The 15537-nt window shown below is 42.8% G+C and overlaps 1 protein-coding gene across 4 annotated transcripts; it reads left to right on the plus strand.

Annotated features, from left to right (window-relative positions):
• The first annotated feature begins 515 nt into the window (after positions 1-515).
• Positions 516-15537, plus strand: LOC134795671 (protein LSM14 homolog car-1-like). Of its 4 annotated transcripts, none has more exons than XM_063767592.1 (9): positions 516-763; positions 1278-1688; positions 2659-2765; positions 5143-5464; positions 6087-6271; positions 6902-7074; positions 7785-7928; positions 12265-12422; positions 14346-15537. In XM_063767592.1, exons 1-9 carry the CDS (start codon positions 643-645, stop codon positions 14351-14353), a joined length of 1629 nt encoding a protein of 542 aa, XP_063623662.1. In that variant the 5' UTR covers positions 516-642; the 3' UTR covers positions 14354-15537. The 4 variants fall into 4 exon arrangements, with proteins under 4 accessions (XP_063623662.1, XP_063623663.1, XP_063623664.1 ...); XM_063767593.1 differs by having other exon boundaries at positions 12283-12422; XM_063767594.1 differs by having other exon boundaries at positions 6932-7074.

Raw genomic sequence — 15537 nt, forward strand, 5'->3', positions numbered from 1 at the left:
ATGAATAGACAGGCACAGACAGACGCTTTTTTTTAATCAAGCCTGTCAAACAAATTTCTTACGACTTAGGCAAGAAACGTTCAGCCACGGGATGACTTCGGGTTTTTTTATAATATTTATATCGTGCGATGTAAATTGATATAATATATATGTATTTTTGGTGTCATTTGATTTATAAATAGAGATTATAGTAAATATAAAATATATATAAAAAAGAGATTAATATTTTGTTTAAACATGTTGTCACACTTTAAACACTTTATTTTGGACAGTAATTTTCACTTGAAAACATGAATTATTAAGCAAAAATTATACAGAATTTTATTGTAATAAAAAAATCAAATAAACTAATTGTTGTTTCAAAGGTTTCCAGGCATGAATGCTTCTTATTCAAAATATATTTCTAATATTTATAGCATTTTGGTTTCGTTTGGACCCTAACAACAGCATTTTTTTTAACCGTTATACCTTTGTGTTGCCAGTTATAAAATAGGTATTTACCTCAGCTGTTTGTAAACGCCGCCAGTTGTTGCCATCTTTTCGTCCGTCACCGTCAGTCATTTTGTTCGGTGGCTGCTATTTCATGGTTGACGAAATCATTGAAAATCTTTGTCATCGGAGGTTAATTTACAAAGTGACATTATGAGTTCTGGTATGCCTGAATTGGGCTCCAAAATAAGCCTAATATCTAAAGCCGACATACGTTACGAAGGCCGACTTTTCACCGTCGATCCTCAGGAATGTACCATCGCTTTGGCTAGTGGTAAGTTTGACAAATGGATTCTGTTGTCGTATTATACTTCATAGCATTTTCCTTTTTTTGTCTCGTAATCACTTTCTAATTGTATTTCGAGTATACTGATGATGTAATTTATCGTCCGACCTTTTGCCTACTTCTCCAGAGAGCTCCGAATTTTTTCCCTCCTTTATTATTTTAGAAGCGTATCATTGTTTATTGGAAAACTACAAAATTTAAAATTACTGCATTCAATAGCATTTTCCTATAAAGAAATGCCGATTCATTGCCTTGTAACGTGGCAAATGTAGTTAGCTCTACCCTCATTCAGAAAATGTTAAGTTTAGTGACCGCGGCTTCGGCTTGGCTTTGATGACGTTGATAATGCTGTTAGTTCCCTCGTAAACAATTACTTTCCTTTGTCCAACGGGCCCTTTCTTATTTTACCTTAAATTGTTAAGGTTAACAAAAACTTGGAAAAGCTTTTTTTACAATCATGTTTTTTAGTTACCTGCTTCTAACTAATTACTGTCTCTTTCAGTGCGATCCTTCGGGACTGAGGATAGAGAGACGCAATTCCCAGTCGCTCCTCAGAGCCAGGTGTATGACTACATCCTTTTCCGGGGCACAGACATCAAGGATATCAGAGTTCTGAACAATGTCCCCCCACTGCCTAATGACCCAGCCATCATGCAGATGTCGGTGCCGCCGTCGCTGGGGGGCGGCGCCGCGCCGGGCCAGTTCCCGCAGCAGTTCAACCACCCCGTCATCGGCCAGACCCAGTACCCGCAGTACCACCCCATGGCTGGTTTCCCAGGGAGTGTGCACGCTTCACTCAACAAGACGAGTGAGTTGTCTCCGCAGACATCGGTGGAGCTGCCCCTGCAGCACATGCCCATGACCGCTCCTATTGGATCGGGAGTGATCCACCACAACCAAGTGAAAGACCAAGGTTTTCAACAGATTATTTTCAAGCCACTGCTTTCAGAGATGCTACATTGCGATTTTTGTCATTTCTCAAGCAGATACTTTCAGTTTTCTATGCTTCAAGTGTCTGCTTTGGAACTAACCATTAATAAAAAAAACTAATCATGATATGCATGCTCATGTATTACTTAGCTTACTTAGTAATTAATGCCATTCACCATTATATTTGTCTACCCACATCTAACTAACAGTAATAATTAGTGATTAACTACTCACAAGTAATTCTTAATCTTTCTGCTACTAATATTCACTTAGTTATTAATATAATTTTACCGCAGGGTGCCTGGTGTTGTATAAAAAAACTAGTGCTTCTAATAGAGAACTAAAATCTGAATGACCTGACTAACTGGTTTGTTAACCCATTGAATGTCACAAATATTGGGGCATAAAAATAGGGTCAATGCCCTATTAGCATACTGAAAGAGTGTGTTATTACAAAAATTCCTTTTAATACTTGTAGAATTTTCATTATTTTGTGTTGTTTTGGAAACCTTACTTTTTTATTCATACAGATTATGGGATTGATGGGAACTTGAAAAATTTATGTAAATTAGACATTTTCCATATCAATATTGTCTTATAAGAAAATATAGATTCCAAATACTTTCTAGTACACATTTTTGTATAAACACCTCAGAATTGGTTATGGTATTGAATTTTACCCAGCAAGGATCAGTGCAATCAAAAGTGCAACCAATCTAACATAAAATAATGTACAGCACTGAGCAAATAAAGCTATAATAATAATAATAAAAATATGAATTGTGACAATCAAAGGGTTAAAACTAACCTCAATCGAAAATCGCAAAACGCATTTTACTTGGTCTGTTGCTTGTCTGAGTTAGACTCCTTAGGTCCATCACATTTGCTTTCAATAAATAAAATAATTATCACCAGATATTGTAGATCATGAGTTAACTTTTTTTTATTTTTAGGTTCGATGCTTGATCTTATTGGAGGAGGATCTCAGCAGAGCACTTCGAGGTCGGGAACGCCTGCCGTGGGCCATAGGAAGAGCCCTACAGCTGATCAAGGCACGCAGGTAAATGAACAATTCACCTACATTAAGTTCCTTTTGTATCTGGCCCATTTAATATTTAATTTAGGATAGGGTTAGGGCACAACGCAACAATGCGCTGGGAAGAAGACATGAAAAGAATGGCTGGTCCAAATTGGAAAAGAATAGCACAAGACCGTGAAAAATGGACGTCTTTGGAAGATGCCTTCACCTAACGGGTTCCTACAAATTAAATTAACAAAATTATATTAACAAACTTTATGTATAATTAAAGGAAATAAAAGGCTTTTTATTTTATTTTATTTATTATAGGGCACAACAGATAGGTTGTGCAATAGATAGAACATAATTATTATTTATTATATAATCCGAGTTCCAGTTAATTAACATTCATCTATAGATAACTAGCCTAATTTCCTCTGCTCCTTTCCGATATTACAATTTTACATCTAAGATTTGTGTCACAGTCTACGCAGCAGGTTTTTTGATAGAATAATGCATATTTCAATATTAATCTAACCATAGTATATGGACACTGTACGTGTACTGTCTGTGTACCATCCATCGCCGACCCTGTTAACTGTACATTGTTGGACCATATGCTTTCGTAATAAGGTCCACTGATGTACAGTTAGGGAGTGTTGCTGTTTGTAATGTCTTTGTGTGGAACTTTGTAAAATGACCCATGAAAGATCCAATTTCCTGGAGATTAAGTTACTGGAGCTGTGTGTGTTTGTGTATGTGTGTACTTAAGACGAATATAGCCTGTTATAATTATAATGATAATATACCAGGCTCTATTCTCTGGGTTTGTGAAAAATCGTTATGCTCTTAATTTGTTTTAGAGATAAATGAAGGGTACACAGGAAGCGGTTTGAAAGGAACAATGTACATAATTATAATTAACCATATTATTTTTGTGTATATGTATTAGTGTTTTTAAAGTGAGAAAAAAGGAGTTAATTTTATGATTACAGAGGTAACAGAAGCTGTAACTAATAGTTCATTGAGAGCTCTATATTTTGAGATTAAAATCTCATAATAAAAAATACTAGACATGTGCTTTCCGTGTACTCTTCAAATAGATAATAAAGACACAATAATAGATCTCTAAATAAAATATAAATATTATAGGACATTCTTACACAGATTGACCAAGTCCCACAGTAAGCTCAAGCAGGCTTGTGTTGTGGGTATATATAATATATAAATACTTAAATACATAGAAAACAACCATGACTCAGGAACAAATATGTGTGTCATCACACAAATAAATGCCCTTACTGGGATTCGAACCCAGGACCATCAGCTTCACAGGCAGGGTCACTACCCACTAGGCCAGACCGGTCGTCTTTCGTCGTTGTTTTATTTTATGTTAAAGTTACATTGTTACATCATATTTTTACATTTTTATATATTTATTTCTCATTCTTCCCTCGGTACTTTACTCCTCCTAATTCTGGATATCAATATAGTTACTATCAAAGATACATTGATTGAGTAAGATTTGTATAATCTAAGACAATTTCGTGCTTCGAATTTGACAGGTGATTTGATTGACGAGATGGCGTTGTACAACTCCATACAATTTGCGATAACTCTGATTGTCAAAAGTTAACGTTTAACAATTCAGTAACCACAAAACATTTTGTTTTTGGATGTCGAACTAAGGGGCACGTTTTTTACTTTATTCCTCGTACAATCAATTCTCTTTGGTTACAGTAGTTACTAAATACTATTACTATAGTTAATAGGCTCCGCAGCGATAGTGACAGGAATTGTTTTTCTCACTTGGTTTTTATACAAGGCATTAAAGACCTATTGTCTACACTCTATTACGTGAGTAAATAGTGAAAAGGTTCACACAATTATCTAAGAATGTCTTAGGTCATCAAATGGTGAAAATTGCGTGTGTAACGATTATGTCTTCGAATTTATTGAATTGAATTCAATTGATGCACTGTTAGTGTTTTGTGGTGATTGGTAATTTCTCCCATAGCAATTAAAATTTCAATTATTTTAGAAATAGCTCTTCGAGTTATCTTCAGTATTTAGGCTTAGAATTCTATAAGTATAGTTTGTCAAACCAATTTGTCAGTCAGTAAGAACCAGGAAAACTATACTCATCGTTTTCTTTTGGGTGCTAGTACTAGTGTAAGATAAATATAGTATGATTGTCTCTGTCTATGATTGAAATGAGACAGTCCTTTGACAAACTTTATGTTCTGCAGTGCTCTAGGTTTTACAAAACTTATACAAATTATCGATCCTAGATGGTTGGCAGGTTAGAAAGACAATACAAATTATCGATCCTAGATGGTTGGCAGGTTAGAAAGACAAACAAATTTCGATTATGGAATGTTTTCGGTCCTCTTTATTAACTCTTTTGTTTATTGACCAGGCGGGTTCGATCGCGAGCGGGTCCGGGCAGCAGCGCGACAGCCGCCGCGGCAGCAACCCCAAGCAGCAGCAGCAGCAACCCCGCAACCGTACTTCCTCGCGCAACCGCCAGCGCTACCCCAGCGGCGGCGCGCCCGGCCCCAACCAGGCCCAGCACCCGCAGGCCCAGAACCATCACCAGCAGGCTCAGAACCATCACCAGCAGAACCAGCACCAGCAGAACCAGCATCAACAGAACCAGCACCAGCAACAGAACCAGCACCACCAGCAGAACCAGCACCACCAGCAAAATCAGCATCATCACCAGCAAGGACAGTTCGGAGGTATGTCTCATTTTACTATTACATTTTATTTAGACTGTTTATCAATGTTTGTGCTTATGTTGACTTACGTGTATGGGACGTGATTGCATTGTGAATTCGACATACTTATTATATTTGAAAGAGAAACTATACTATAGACCCTTAAATCCCATAATAAAATAATAGTCAATGATGGCCGAAATACCGATACCGTGCGGCTCAGCCGAGGCCGCACTCTGCCGCGGACAACGCGCGCGCTGCCTGCGGCCGAGGAACGTCTATGTACTTTGTATGTAATTTGCTGCCCGAGGAAATTGCTCGCTCTGTGTGGACCCGCCTATTCAATAGGCGTTAAGCAGTTCGGTCTGTGTAGATATGCCTCGCTTAAAACAAATGTACGCGCGGCCACAATGCCGTGAGTGAACATCAATCTCCTCGTGAGGTGGTTCGTTCTGTGAACCGCGTAATAAATACATCTGTCCAATATCTTGGTCCAATGTGCATTGCGTCTCACTCTCTCATTAAGCAAAATGTGAGACGCAAATACACATTGGACAAAGGAATACCACCCTAAGTCTCGGTATGCGCAAGTTTCTTCCCCACTGCTGTATTGTGTGGTTGTAATGTATGTTCGGTCCGTCAGGCGGCGGCTACGGTCGCGGCGGCTGGCGCGGACGCTCGCGCGGCACGGGGCGCGGCTTCGTGCCGCGCAGCAAGAACCCGCTCAAGTTCGACAACGACTACGACTTCGAGCAGGCCAACACCGAGTTCGAGGAGCTGCGCACGCAGCTCGCCAAGACCAAGATCTCTGATGATGCTAAGCCGGAGGTAACTCACTTTTTATTTTCAAATTGTTAAACTATGGTCCAACTAATCATACAGGCCCCACTATGTACTTATACTCAGATCTTACTTGGAGTCTTATCTCTGTCACAGAATAAATAATAGTACTAGGTACAGAAGACCTCTCTAACAAAACGCGTCTGTTACGATCAGGACAGATATGGCCGCTAGGTGGCGACAGCGCCACGCGCGGCTTATGCCTAGCCACCAAAATTGGTGTGGAACGGATGTACTTTTAGCTACCTGTAGCAAAGCGACGAAATCGCGGAGTGAGCCACGCCAGTCTTCACGGATCATACTTTGTTTGTGTTATTAGAATTACACAGTTATTTTGTTGTCAATCAATACAGCTTTTGGCACCTGATATACACTTGATAGAACGCTTCCAAGATTTTTTTCCTTTTACGCACGTTATGAAATGTGCATACACTAAAATCTTAAATTTCGTTTCCAAATATTTAAGTCTTAAGTACCCTTTTCTTTTCTTCAAATATTACAAGATCTAAGAACTTTCCATTACTATCTTCTGGTTTCTAATTTCTATTATTAATGTGTAAAAAAATTCATCAAAATTATGTAGTTACTGTAAAATTCCCGTTTTATACACTCAATCAGGATCTACAATCAGCGTCGACTGTTCCGCAGGAGCTCGCGGGCGAGCTGGACAAGAAGGACGACTCCGGCAACGAGACGGGCGCTGGGGAGCCCGAGGTTGATGACGACGGGTACTCCGGCTATGACAAGACGAAGAGCTTCTTTGATAACATCTCCTGTGAGGCTGTTGAGAGGTGAGTGATGAAACTAGCAACTAATTGCATGGTATTTAAGTTCATTCTGGCGCGTTGGACAATAAAGATGGGTGCCGGCGAACCCGAGTTTGATGATATAATGGGTACTCCGGCTATGACAAGACGAAGAGCTTGATAACATCTCCTGTGAGGCGGTTGAGAGGTGAGTGATAAAACTAGCAACTAATTGCATGGTATTTAAGTTCAAATTCCCATCAAACCAGTATCTAGTGAGTTGGATAATAGGGACAACTCCGGGAACGAGAAGGGCGCTGGCTAAACTGAAGTTGATGATGATGGATAGTCTGGATATGACAAGGCGTTGAGAGGCGAGTGGTACAAAACTTGCATCTGATTACATGTTCTGTAAGTTTAAATTCGTTGGCGAACACGAAGTTGATGACGATAGGTACAAAACTAGAATGTTATTGCTTGTTTTTTAAGTTTAAATTCCTATAATGTTTAGTCACGAGACGGGCGCCGGTGAGCGCCGTTCATACATTGAGCTATGTAATGTATCGATGACCGCGGGCGTCCAAAACGGGTTCATTTAAGTCTAGATTTTTATCGAGTCGAGAGTGATTCGATCGAAATGTATAAACTTGAATAAATCTGTTTTAGACGACAGCGGTGGTGCACTTCCACCGCCTCGCCCGGTAACAGGCCATCCAAGGTTCCTTTGATAATAGGTATAATATGTTTTGGTGCAGATCGAAGGGGCGCAGCCAGCGGACGGACTGGCGCACGGAGCGCAAGCTGAACTCGGAGACGTTCGGCGTGGCGCAGGCGCGGCGCGGCCTGTGGCGTGGCCGCGGCGGCTGGCGGCACAACCCGCACAACCCGCACCTGCAGCCGTGAGTACACACACACAACCTACAACTACAAGCTGAACTCGGAGACGTTCGGCGTGGCGCAGGCGCGGCGCGGCCTGTGGCGCGGCCGCGGCGGCTGGCGGCACAACCCGCACAACCCGCACCTGCAGCCGTGAGTACACACACACAACCTACAACTACAAGCTGAACTCGGAGACGTTCGGCGTGGCGCAGGCGCGGCGCGGCCTGTGGCGCGGCCGCGGCGGCTGGCGGCACAACCCGCACAACCCGCACCTGCAGCCGTGAGTACACACACACAACCTACAACTACAAGCTGAACTCGGAGACGTTCGGCGTGGCGCAGGCGCGGCGCGGCCGCGGCGGCTGGCGGCACAACCCGCACAACCCGCACCTGCAGCCGTGAGTACACACACACAACCTACAACTACAAGCTGAACTCGGAGACGTTCGGCGTGGCGCAGGCGCGGCGCGGCCTGTGGCGCGGCCGCGGCGGCTGGCGGCACAACCCGCACAACCCGCACCTGCAGCCGTGAGTACACACACACAACCTACAACTACAAGCTGAACTCGGAGACGTTCGGCGTGGCGCAGGCGCGGCGCGGCCTGTGGCGCGGCCGCGGCGGCTGGCGGCACAACCCGCACAACCCGCACCTGCAGCCGTGAGTACACACACACAACCTACAACTACAAGCTGAACTCGGAGACGTTCGGCGTGGCGCAGGCGCGGCGCGGCCTGTGGCGCGGCCGCGGCGGCTGGCGGCACAACCCGCACAACCCGCACCTGCAGCCGTGAGTACACACACACAACCTACAACTACAAGCTGAACTCGGAGACGTTCGGCGTGGCGCAGGCGCGGCGCGGCCTGTGGCGCGGCCGCGGCGGCTGGCGGCACAACCCGCACAACCCGCACCTGCAGCCGTGAGTACACACACACAACCTACAACTACAAGCTGAACTCGGAGACGTTCGGCGTGGCGCAGGCGCGGCGCGGCCTGTGGCGCGGCCGCGGCGGCTGGCGGCACAACCCGCACAACCCGCACCTGCAGCCGTGAGTACACACACACAACCTACAACTACAAGCTGAACTCGGAGACGTTCGGCGTGGCGCAGGCGCGGCGCGGCCTGTGGCGCGGCCGCGGCGGCTGGCGGCACAACCCGCACAACCCGCACCTGCAGCCGTGAGTACACACACACAACCTACAACTACAAGCTGAACTCGGAGACGTTCGGCGTGGCGCAGGCGCGGCGCGGCCTGTGGCGCGGCCGCGGCGGCTGGCGGCACAACCCGCACAACCCGCACCTGCAGCCGTGAGTACACACACACAACCTACAACTACAAGCTGAACTCGGAGACGTTCGGCGTGGCGCAGGCGCGGCGCGGCCTGTGGCGCGGCCGCGGCGGCTGGCGGCACAACCCGCACAACCCGCACCTGCAGCCGTGAGTACACACACACAACCTACAACTACAAGCTGAACTCGGAGACGTTCGGCGTGGCGCAGGCGCGGCGCGGCCTGTGGCGCGGCCGCGGCGGCTGGCGGCACAACCCGCACAACCCGCACCTGCAGCCGTGAGTACACACACACAACCTACAACTACAAGCTGAACTCGGAGACGTTCGGCGTGGCGCAGGCGCGGCGCGGCCTGTGGCGCGGCCGCGGCGGCTGGCGGCACAACCCGCACCTGCAGCCGTGAGTACACACACACAACCTACAACTACAAGCTGAACTCGGAGACGTTCGGCGTGGCGCAGGCGCGGCGCGGCCTGTGGCGCGGCCGCGGCGGCTGGCGGCACAACCCGCACAACCCGCACCTGCAGCCGTGAGTACACACACACAACCTACAACTACAAGCTGAACTCGGAGACGTTCGGCGTGGCGCAGGCGCGGCGCGGCCTGTGGCGCGGCCGCGGCGGCTGGCGGCACAACCCGCACAACCCGCACCTGCAGCCGTGAGTACACACACAACCTACAACTACGAGTAGGGTTGAAGATATAGGTATAAAGTGAGCCGACAAGTTTGAACGAGATCGGCTCACTTTATATTTCGTCAACTTTACATCTTCATTTCCGGCTTAAGGTCGCGGACTGGACGGCAGTGGCGCGCGGCAAATCAAGGCCGTTCATACATTTGCTCGAGCGCAATGTATGATAGCTGATTTACATTCGCGTGGGCACCGATTACACTCGCGTCTCGTGGCTCGGCTCGCGTGGAGGAGCGGTTTTTTGGGCACGAGTCAAAGGGGCTCGCTGGGACGCGCGCTTGCTGTTTACATTCGCGTTCGACTGTTATTCGGTTACAAACCTTATACCTTGCCGTTTTGTTAAAATCGATTAGCTCGATGAGCTTACGAGTTGTGGCCGAGACACGAGACGAGCTACGGGCCGAGCCACTAAGCGAGACCGAGACGAGCCGCGAACTGCGAATGTAAACCGGCTATGATTGGCCTTGATCGCCGCACCGCGCGCCGCTTGCGTCCTGTCCGCGGCCAGAAGCTGCGATGTGGGCTGCGACTTCGTTTTTAATATGCAACCGCCCGTACGCATTTATGATGCGTTCGTATCGTGCATTTATGATGCCTTATCGCCCATTATTGAGCATGGACCTCTCTTCGATTCCGCCAGCTTAGCCCGTCCTAAACGATTCTCACCCAAAAGTGATCTTTAGTCCACCGAATGCCGTCCAGTGCTATACAAGTAATCTGTATACATGTACATGTCAAGTGTAAAAATACATGTAGACAACTTACTCAAAAATATGTCCCATAGTTCCTAATTCGCTGACATAAGTGCTATGGGACATATTTTTGAGATGATTGGTGCACCCATATTTTTACACTTGACTGTACAAGCTACAGCACTATTTTTATGATGTTTACCAATTCTTATTAAATAAGAGTTATTGACCTAAAATCGTTCATTATGAAACAGTTCTAGTTCTAGGTCACTGATATCTTATCGCCAAGTGACTTTATTCCGCATTGAACCGTAAAACCGCAACAATGTGTACATATTTTAAACGGCCTTTTAGTATAGTAAAGTAAGGAAGTTAAAGAGGCTAGCCATCGAAACATGACAGTAAAAATAACCTCACTAAAAATAAGTTTTTGGCATAAATTTTATTTTTTGACTAATTTTCTTACCACAAGCAACTAATACTCATCGAGACTTCTAAAAACCCCAAACACATTTAGGTTGCGTTGTTTCATCACAGAGTTTTCCTATGGCCACCTCCTGTCTCCATCATCAGATCAGCTCAATGGTACCATAATATTGCATTGTCACCCGACTTACATATGTATGCAAATTTTCAGCTCAATCGGAAATATGAAAGTAGGTCAAATTTAGCTTCCAAGATTTGACCCACACTAACCAACTAAAAGAGCAAGTTGGGGTGGCGGTCGCCTCTGAGAGCGTGCGTCCAGTGCGTGGCTCATGGCGGGGGCCGATCCGCTGCGAGTCCAATGTTTTGGCGCGGATGACACGGCACAGCAGCGTCGTTATCACGCGCCGACTATCTCGGGCTTAACAAACCCACTCTTATGTACGAGGGTTGCACTGAAAATGTCGGGAATAGAGAAAACTGTCGCATCTAGACGGTCAATCTTTATTTTAATACATACTTAAACTCAAACTGACCACGCATATAAATTTTCTTTTGAAAGTAATCATTCTGTAATGCACACGGCTCATAATCCCAAAGTCCTTTTTGTATGGCGATTTTGGGGCCTTAGTGGTTTTGTATGAAATTCGTGGAGTAGCCAACGGAATTGAAGTTTTTTTACATATATATATATATATAAAAGATTTTTTTACTGTTGTCATATGAATATTTAGGAATGTCGAAATCTGCCGATATGCAACTTTTTTGGCAGTCTTTTTAATTAACAGCACAAATGCGATTTTAATTTTTGACGTCGCTTTGGAATGACATGCTTCTTTAAGATCACCCATGGGATAAAATGAAAGTGACTTTCATATTTAATTTTAACTGCAAACGAGCGTACGATGAACTCTAGTTCATAAAAAAATAACAGAAGCCCATTGTAACTTTTATTTGTTCGCTGAGGGCATATTGAAAACCGTTTAAAAATATGATCCGAAAAATCACTTGGCCAAAAATTCAAATAATGTTCGACATACAATTTTCAAATTGCCAGTAATTCTTAAATACAAATGACAACCAAATGGAATATACCTTAAAAGTTTTATAAAGAGTTACATTTTTATAAATTATATGCCTGTTTCTATTATGTTATTTCTAAGTGTCCCATTCCCGAATATTTCAGTGCGACCCTCGTATCCGTAACCTTCTAAAAATGTAATAGCGGGGAGCAGTAGACTATAAGTAACGTGCAGCATGTCGTATTTCCCCAGCTGGCGACCGATGCGCGGCGGGCGCGGCCGGCCGCACCAGGGCCACCAGAACCACCAGAACCACCAGCCGCCCAGCCACGCGCAGCGGCCGCGCAACCAGCCCTCGCAGCAGCAGCAGCCCGCGCCCACCCCCGCTGCCGGTATGTACCACCACTATAATGCCACGTAATACTAGATTGTTAACCAAGGGATGAAAGGCACTCACCGCCCACTCACTCACTCACACTCACTCACTGCGTTCAAGCGCCAAATTACCTCGGCAGAAATGATGCCTTTCACCCGAGTTAAACACTCTACTTTTCATTTCAAATACGAGGAAAGTAAAATGCATGTGTTTTTTTAAAAACATAACTAAGTAATGGGTCATTCCACCGTTTCGGGTGTTACACTTGAACTCTTAAAATAAGGTTTTATTGGATATTGTAACAGGAACTAGGAGGTTATAACTATTGATTCATCTACTACTTTGATAATATTTTCTTTTCCTGTACACACATAATTAAAGTATAAGAGCAATAACGAGAGAATCACTAGAAAGTAGCTGTTTCGGGCGTTACGGGAATTGGCCTATACCTTCTGACCATCAGTACCAAAATGCATAATTTAGCGAATTTTGTCAAGTAACCTCCAGTTTTATTTATGTCAAGTAATAATAGTTAGTATAGTCTACTGAAACACTGAAGTAACACTTAGTATCACTTTTCAATTAATTTTAATAAAATAAATTACCTGTTTCGGGTGTTACTCATGGTTCGTTTCGGGTGTTACGAGTACGAAATTAAGACAGATTTATACGAAATTATGGCTCATTTTATTGAAATTATTGTCTTTTTAATAAATTCGATTAAAAACATAAGTAATAAATGCTGAATTATTATAAAATACATTAATCTTAACAATAAAAACTGTTTCTCGAAGATATCATAATTATTTTTCTTTCGATGCGAATATTACCGAAAATATTCACTTAATCAAAAAATGGTTGATAGTGACACCTATTAATTTTGTAAGATCTATCCAACGACACCCCACATCACAGGATTAAAGTCGCAAAAAAATTAAAAATATTTTGTACAGGAGCAAACCTAAAAAAAATTTTTTTTGTAGTTTTTGTGTTACTATTTTGTCGCCATGATTGATTTAAGTATCCATGCCAAATTGCAGCTTTCTAGCACTAACCATCACGGCGAAAAGCCGGGGACTGACAGGCGGACGATCAACACGTTTCGGGTGTTACACAACTTCAAACTTTAAAACATACGACTAAAGCAGACGCTAAAACAACAACTATTACACATTTGCATAGGTTCACATCATAGCCTTTCTTTGGCAAAACATGCTTGGCTATAGTTAATTACGGGAAAAGTTACACATACTTTTATCTCTTTTTCGTTTCGGGTGTTACTTTGAGACCACAGTCTAGAATACTCTTCTAAAAACCGATTAATCCATGCTTTTTAATATTTTTAAAGATAAATTATAAAATTACGATATTTTACCTGAAATAACTGCGGGAAATTTGTAACAGTTTACAGTTACTTTCTTTTTAATTAGTCTTGCCAATATCGCTGTATAAAATTAGTTTTACGCCTATCATTTAAACGTTGCGATCAAGTACATGAAAAACATGTAAAAATTGATTTTTTTTCGGTGTTTTTTTCTGACATGAAGGTTTGGTATGTTTTCTATGGAAATAGGTTAGTGTTGACTTCTTAAACGAATTTTCATTTTTGAACCCTTGGTAGCGTTTATTATGGAATGACCCTAATATCAGAATGGAAATTGTATAACAAATCCATTTATACCCAAATTCCAATTACTTATCGTAATAAAATGAATAAAAATCGTACTTGGAACCTAAAATGCTCTAGTGCAGAAACGTATCATTTTCTGCACACCTTTTAGAACAACAATGACCCTTTTTCAGAGCATGAGAAATGAAAAGTCACTAAATAGTATTAGCTTGTATTTTATCGTTTCTGTATATGCATGAGGCAAAAAAGTCATACAATACTTTAAGCACATATCTGATCTCAATTAAGTATGTTTTTTTTTGTCCACAGCCAAGTAGGAGGAGCTACGCGGGAACTGAATCAAATATCGAATCTTTATTTATTGTCGCGAGGACTAATCACAAATGGAAAAGTAACGGAAAAGTGTGTCGGTGATTAAAGTGTTTTATAGATGTAAATTGATAGAAAGGTTAAAGAAAGGAGATTACTGCGGGAAGTTATATCGGAATGAATTTAGTTGAAGGACATTGCTTTGGTGTGATAGTGTTGTATCCAATAATGGAAGGAGCAAGAAGGAAATTCCCGTACGTGCGAGATCGAACAAATTGTCCAGGCGCGCTCGGCGCAGTATGTTGTAAGTATACGAGTGATGGAGTGGAACATTGGGCAAGCATTGGCATCTATAAACAAATTGCATGGTATTGTCACAAGCTCACCGTCGGACAGAATGTCAGGTGCTTGTGAGGCGACCGGAACGCCTTCCTGTACATTATATCGAGGCTATGTAGTTTTGAAGCCGACATAGTATAATTGAAGACTTTATTTATAAACATGCCCAATTAAAATATATATTTTCCTCGAGCTTCATTTGTGCGCAGTTTGTGCCTAAAGTTGTAAAACTTAGATAAATATGAATGTGTTTTATTGTTTTCGAAGGTCATTGCACTTCCACTAAATTTTAAAACTTGGCAATGACTTTACAGCAGCCCTACTTATGTGTTAGTGGTAACATGTTAGAAAATTGTGAAGGGTTTAATTTTATCATTCTCAAGTAAAGTTGATTGGCTATCGGTCATCACAGATTAAATAAGATTAAAAAGAGATCTGCCAGTTGCATGATGATGGTAAAATTAGCTCTAAATGTATGAAAATAATTGGATGACTTAGTGTTTTATTGACTGTTTTATTGTTAGTGATAGAGTAAATAAAATGTGATAGTAGGTCTGCTGTCTGCCGGCGGTGCCGCGCATCTTACCAGACATAGTAAATGTTATGATGATCGTCGCCTCATGTTTACGCTGTACCAAGGTTTTACCGCAGATTCTTATACTCAATTAAATCAAGTTGAAAGGACAGTCTCATTTCGTGTTCAATTGGTGATTTTGTTAATTGGTCCTTCACAAATTATTTTGCAAAAGTTGACAATCAACATTATTATAAAACTATTTGTAAAAATCTGTAACTCAAAAACTGTACCTGGTGATTGTATTAATATGAAATATACATTTACTACAAACTTCAA

The sequence above is a fragment of the Cydia splendana genome, chromosome 12, assembly GCF_910591565.1.
Source record: "Cydia splendana chromosome 12, ilCydSple1.2, whole genome shotgun sequence".
Taxonomy (NCBI): Eukaryota; Metazoa; Arthropoda; class Insecta; order Lepidoptera; family Tortricidae; genus Cydia; species Cydia splendana.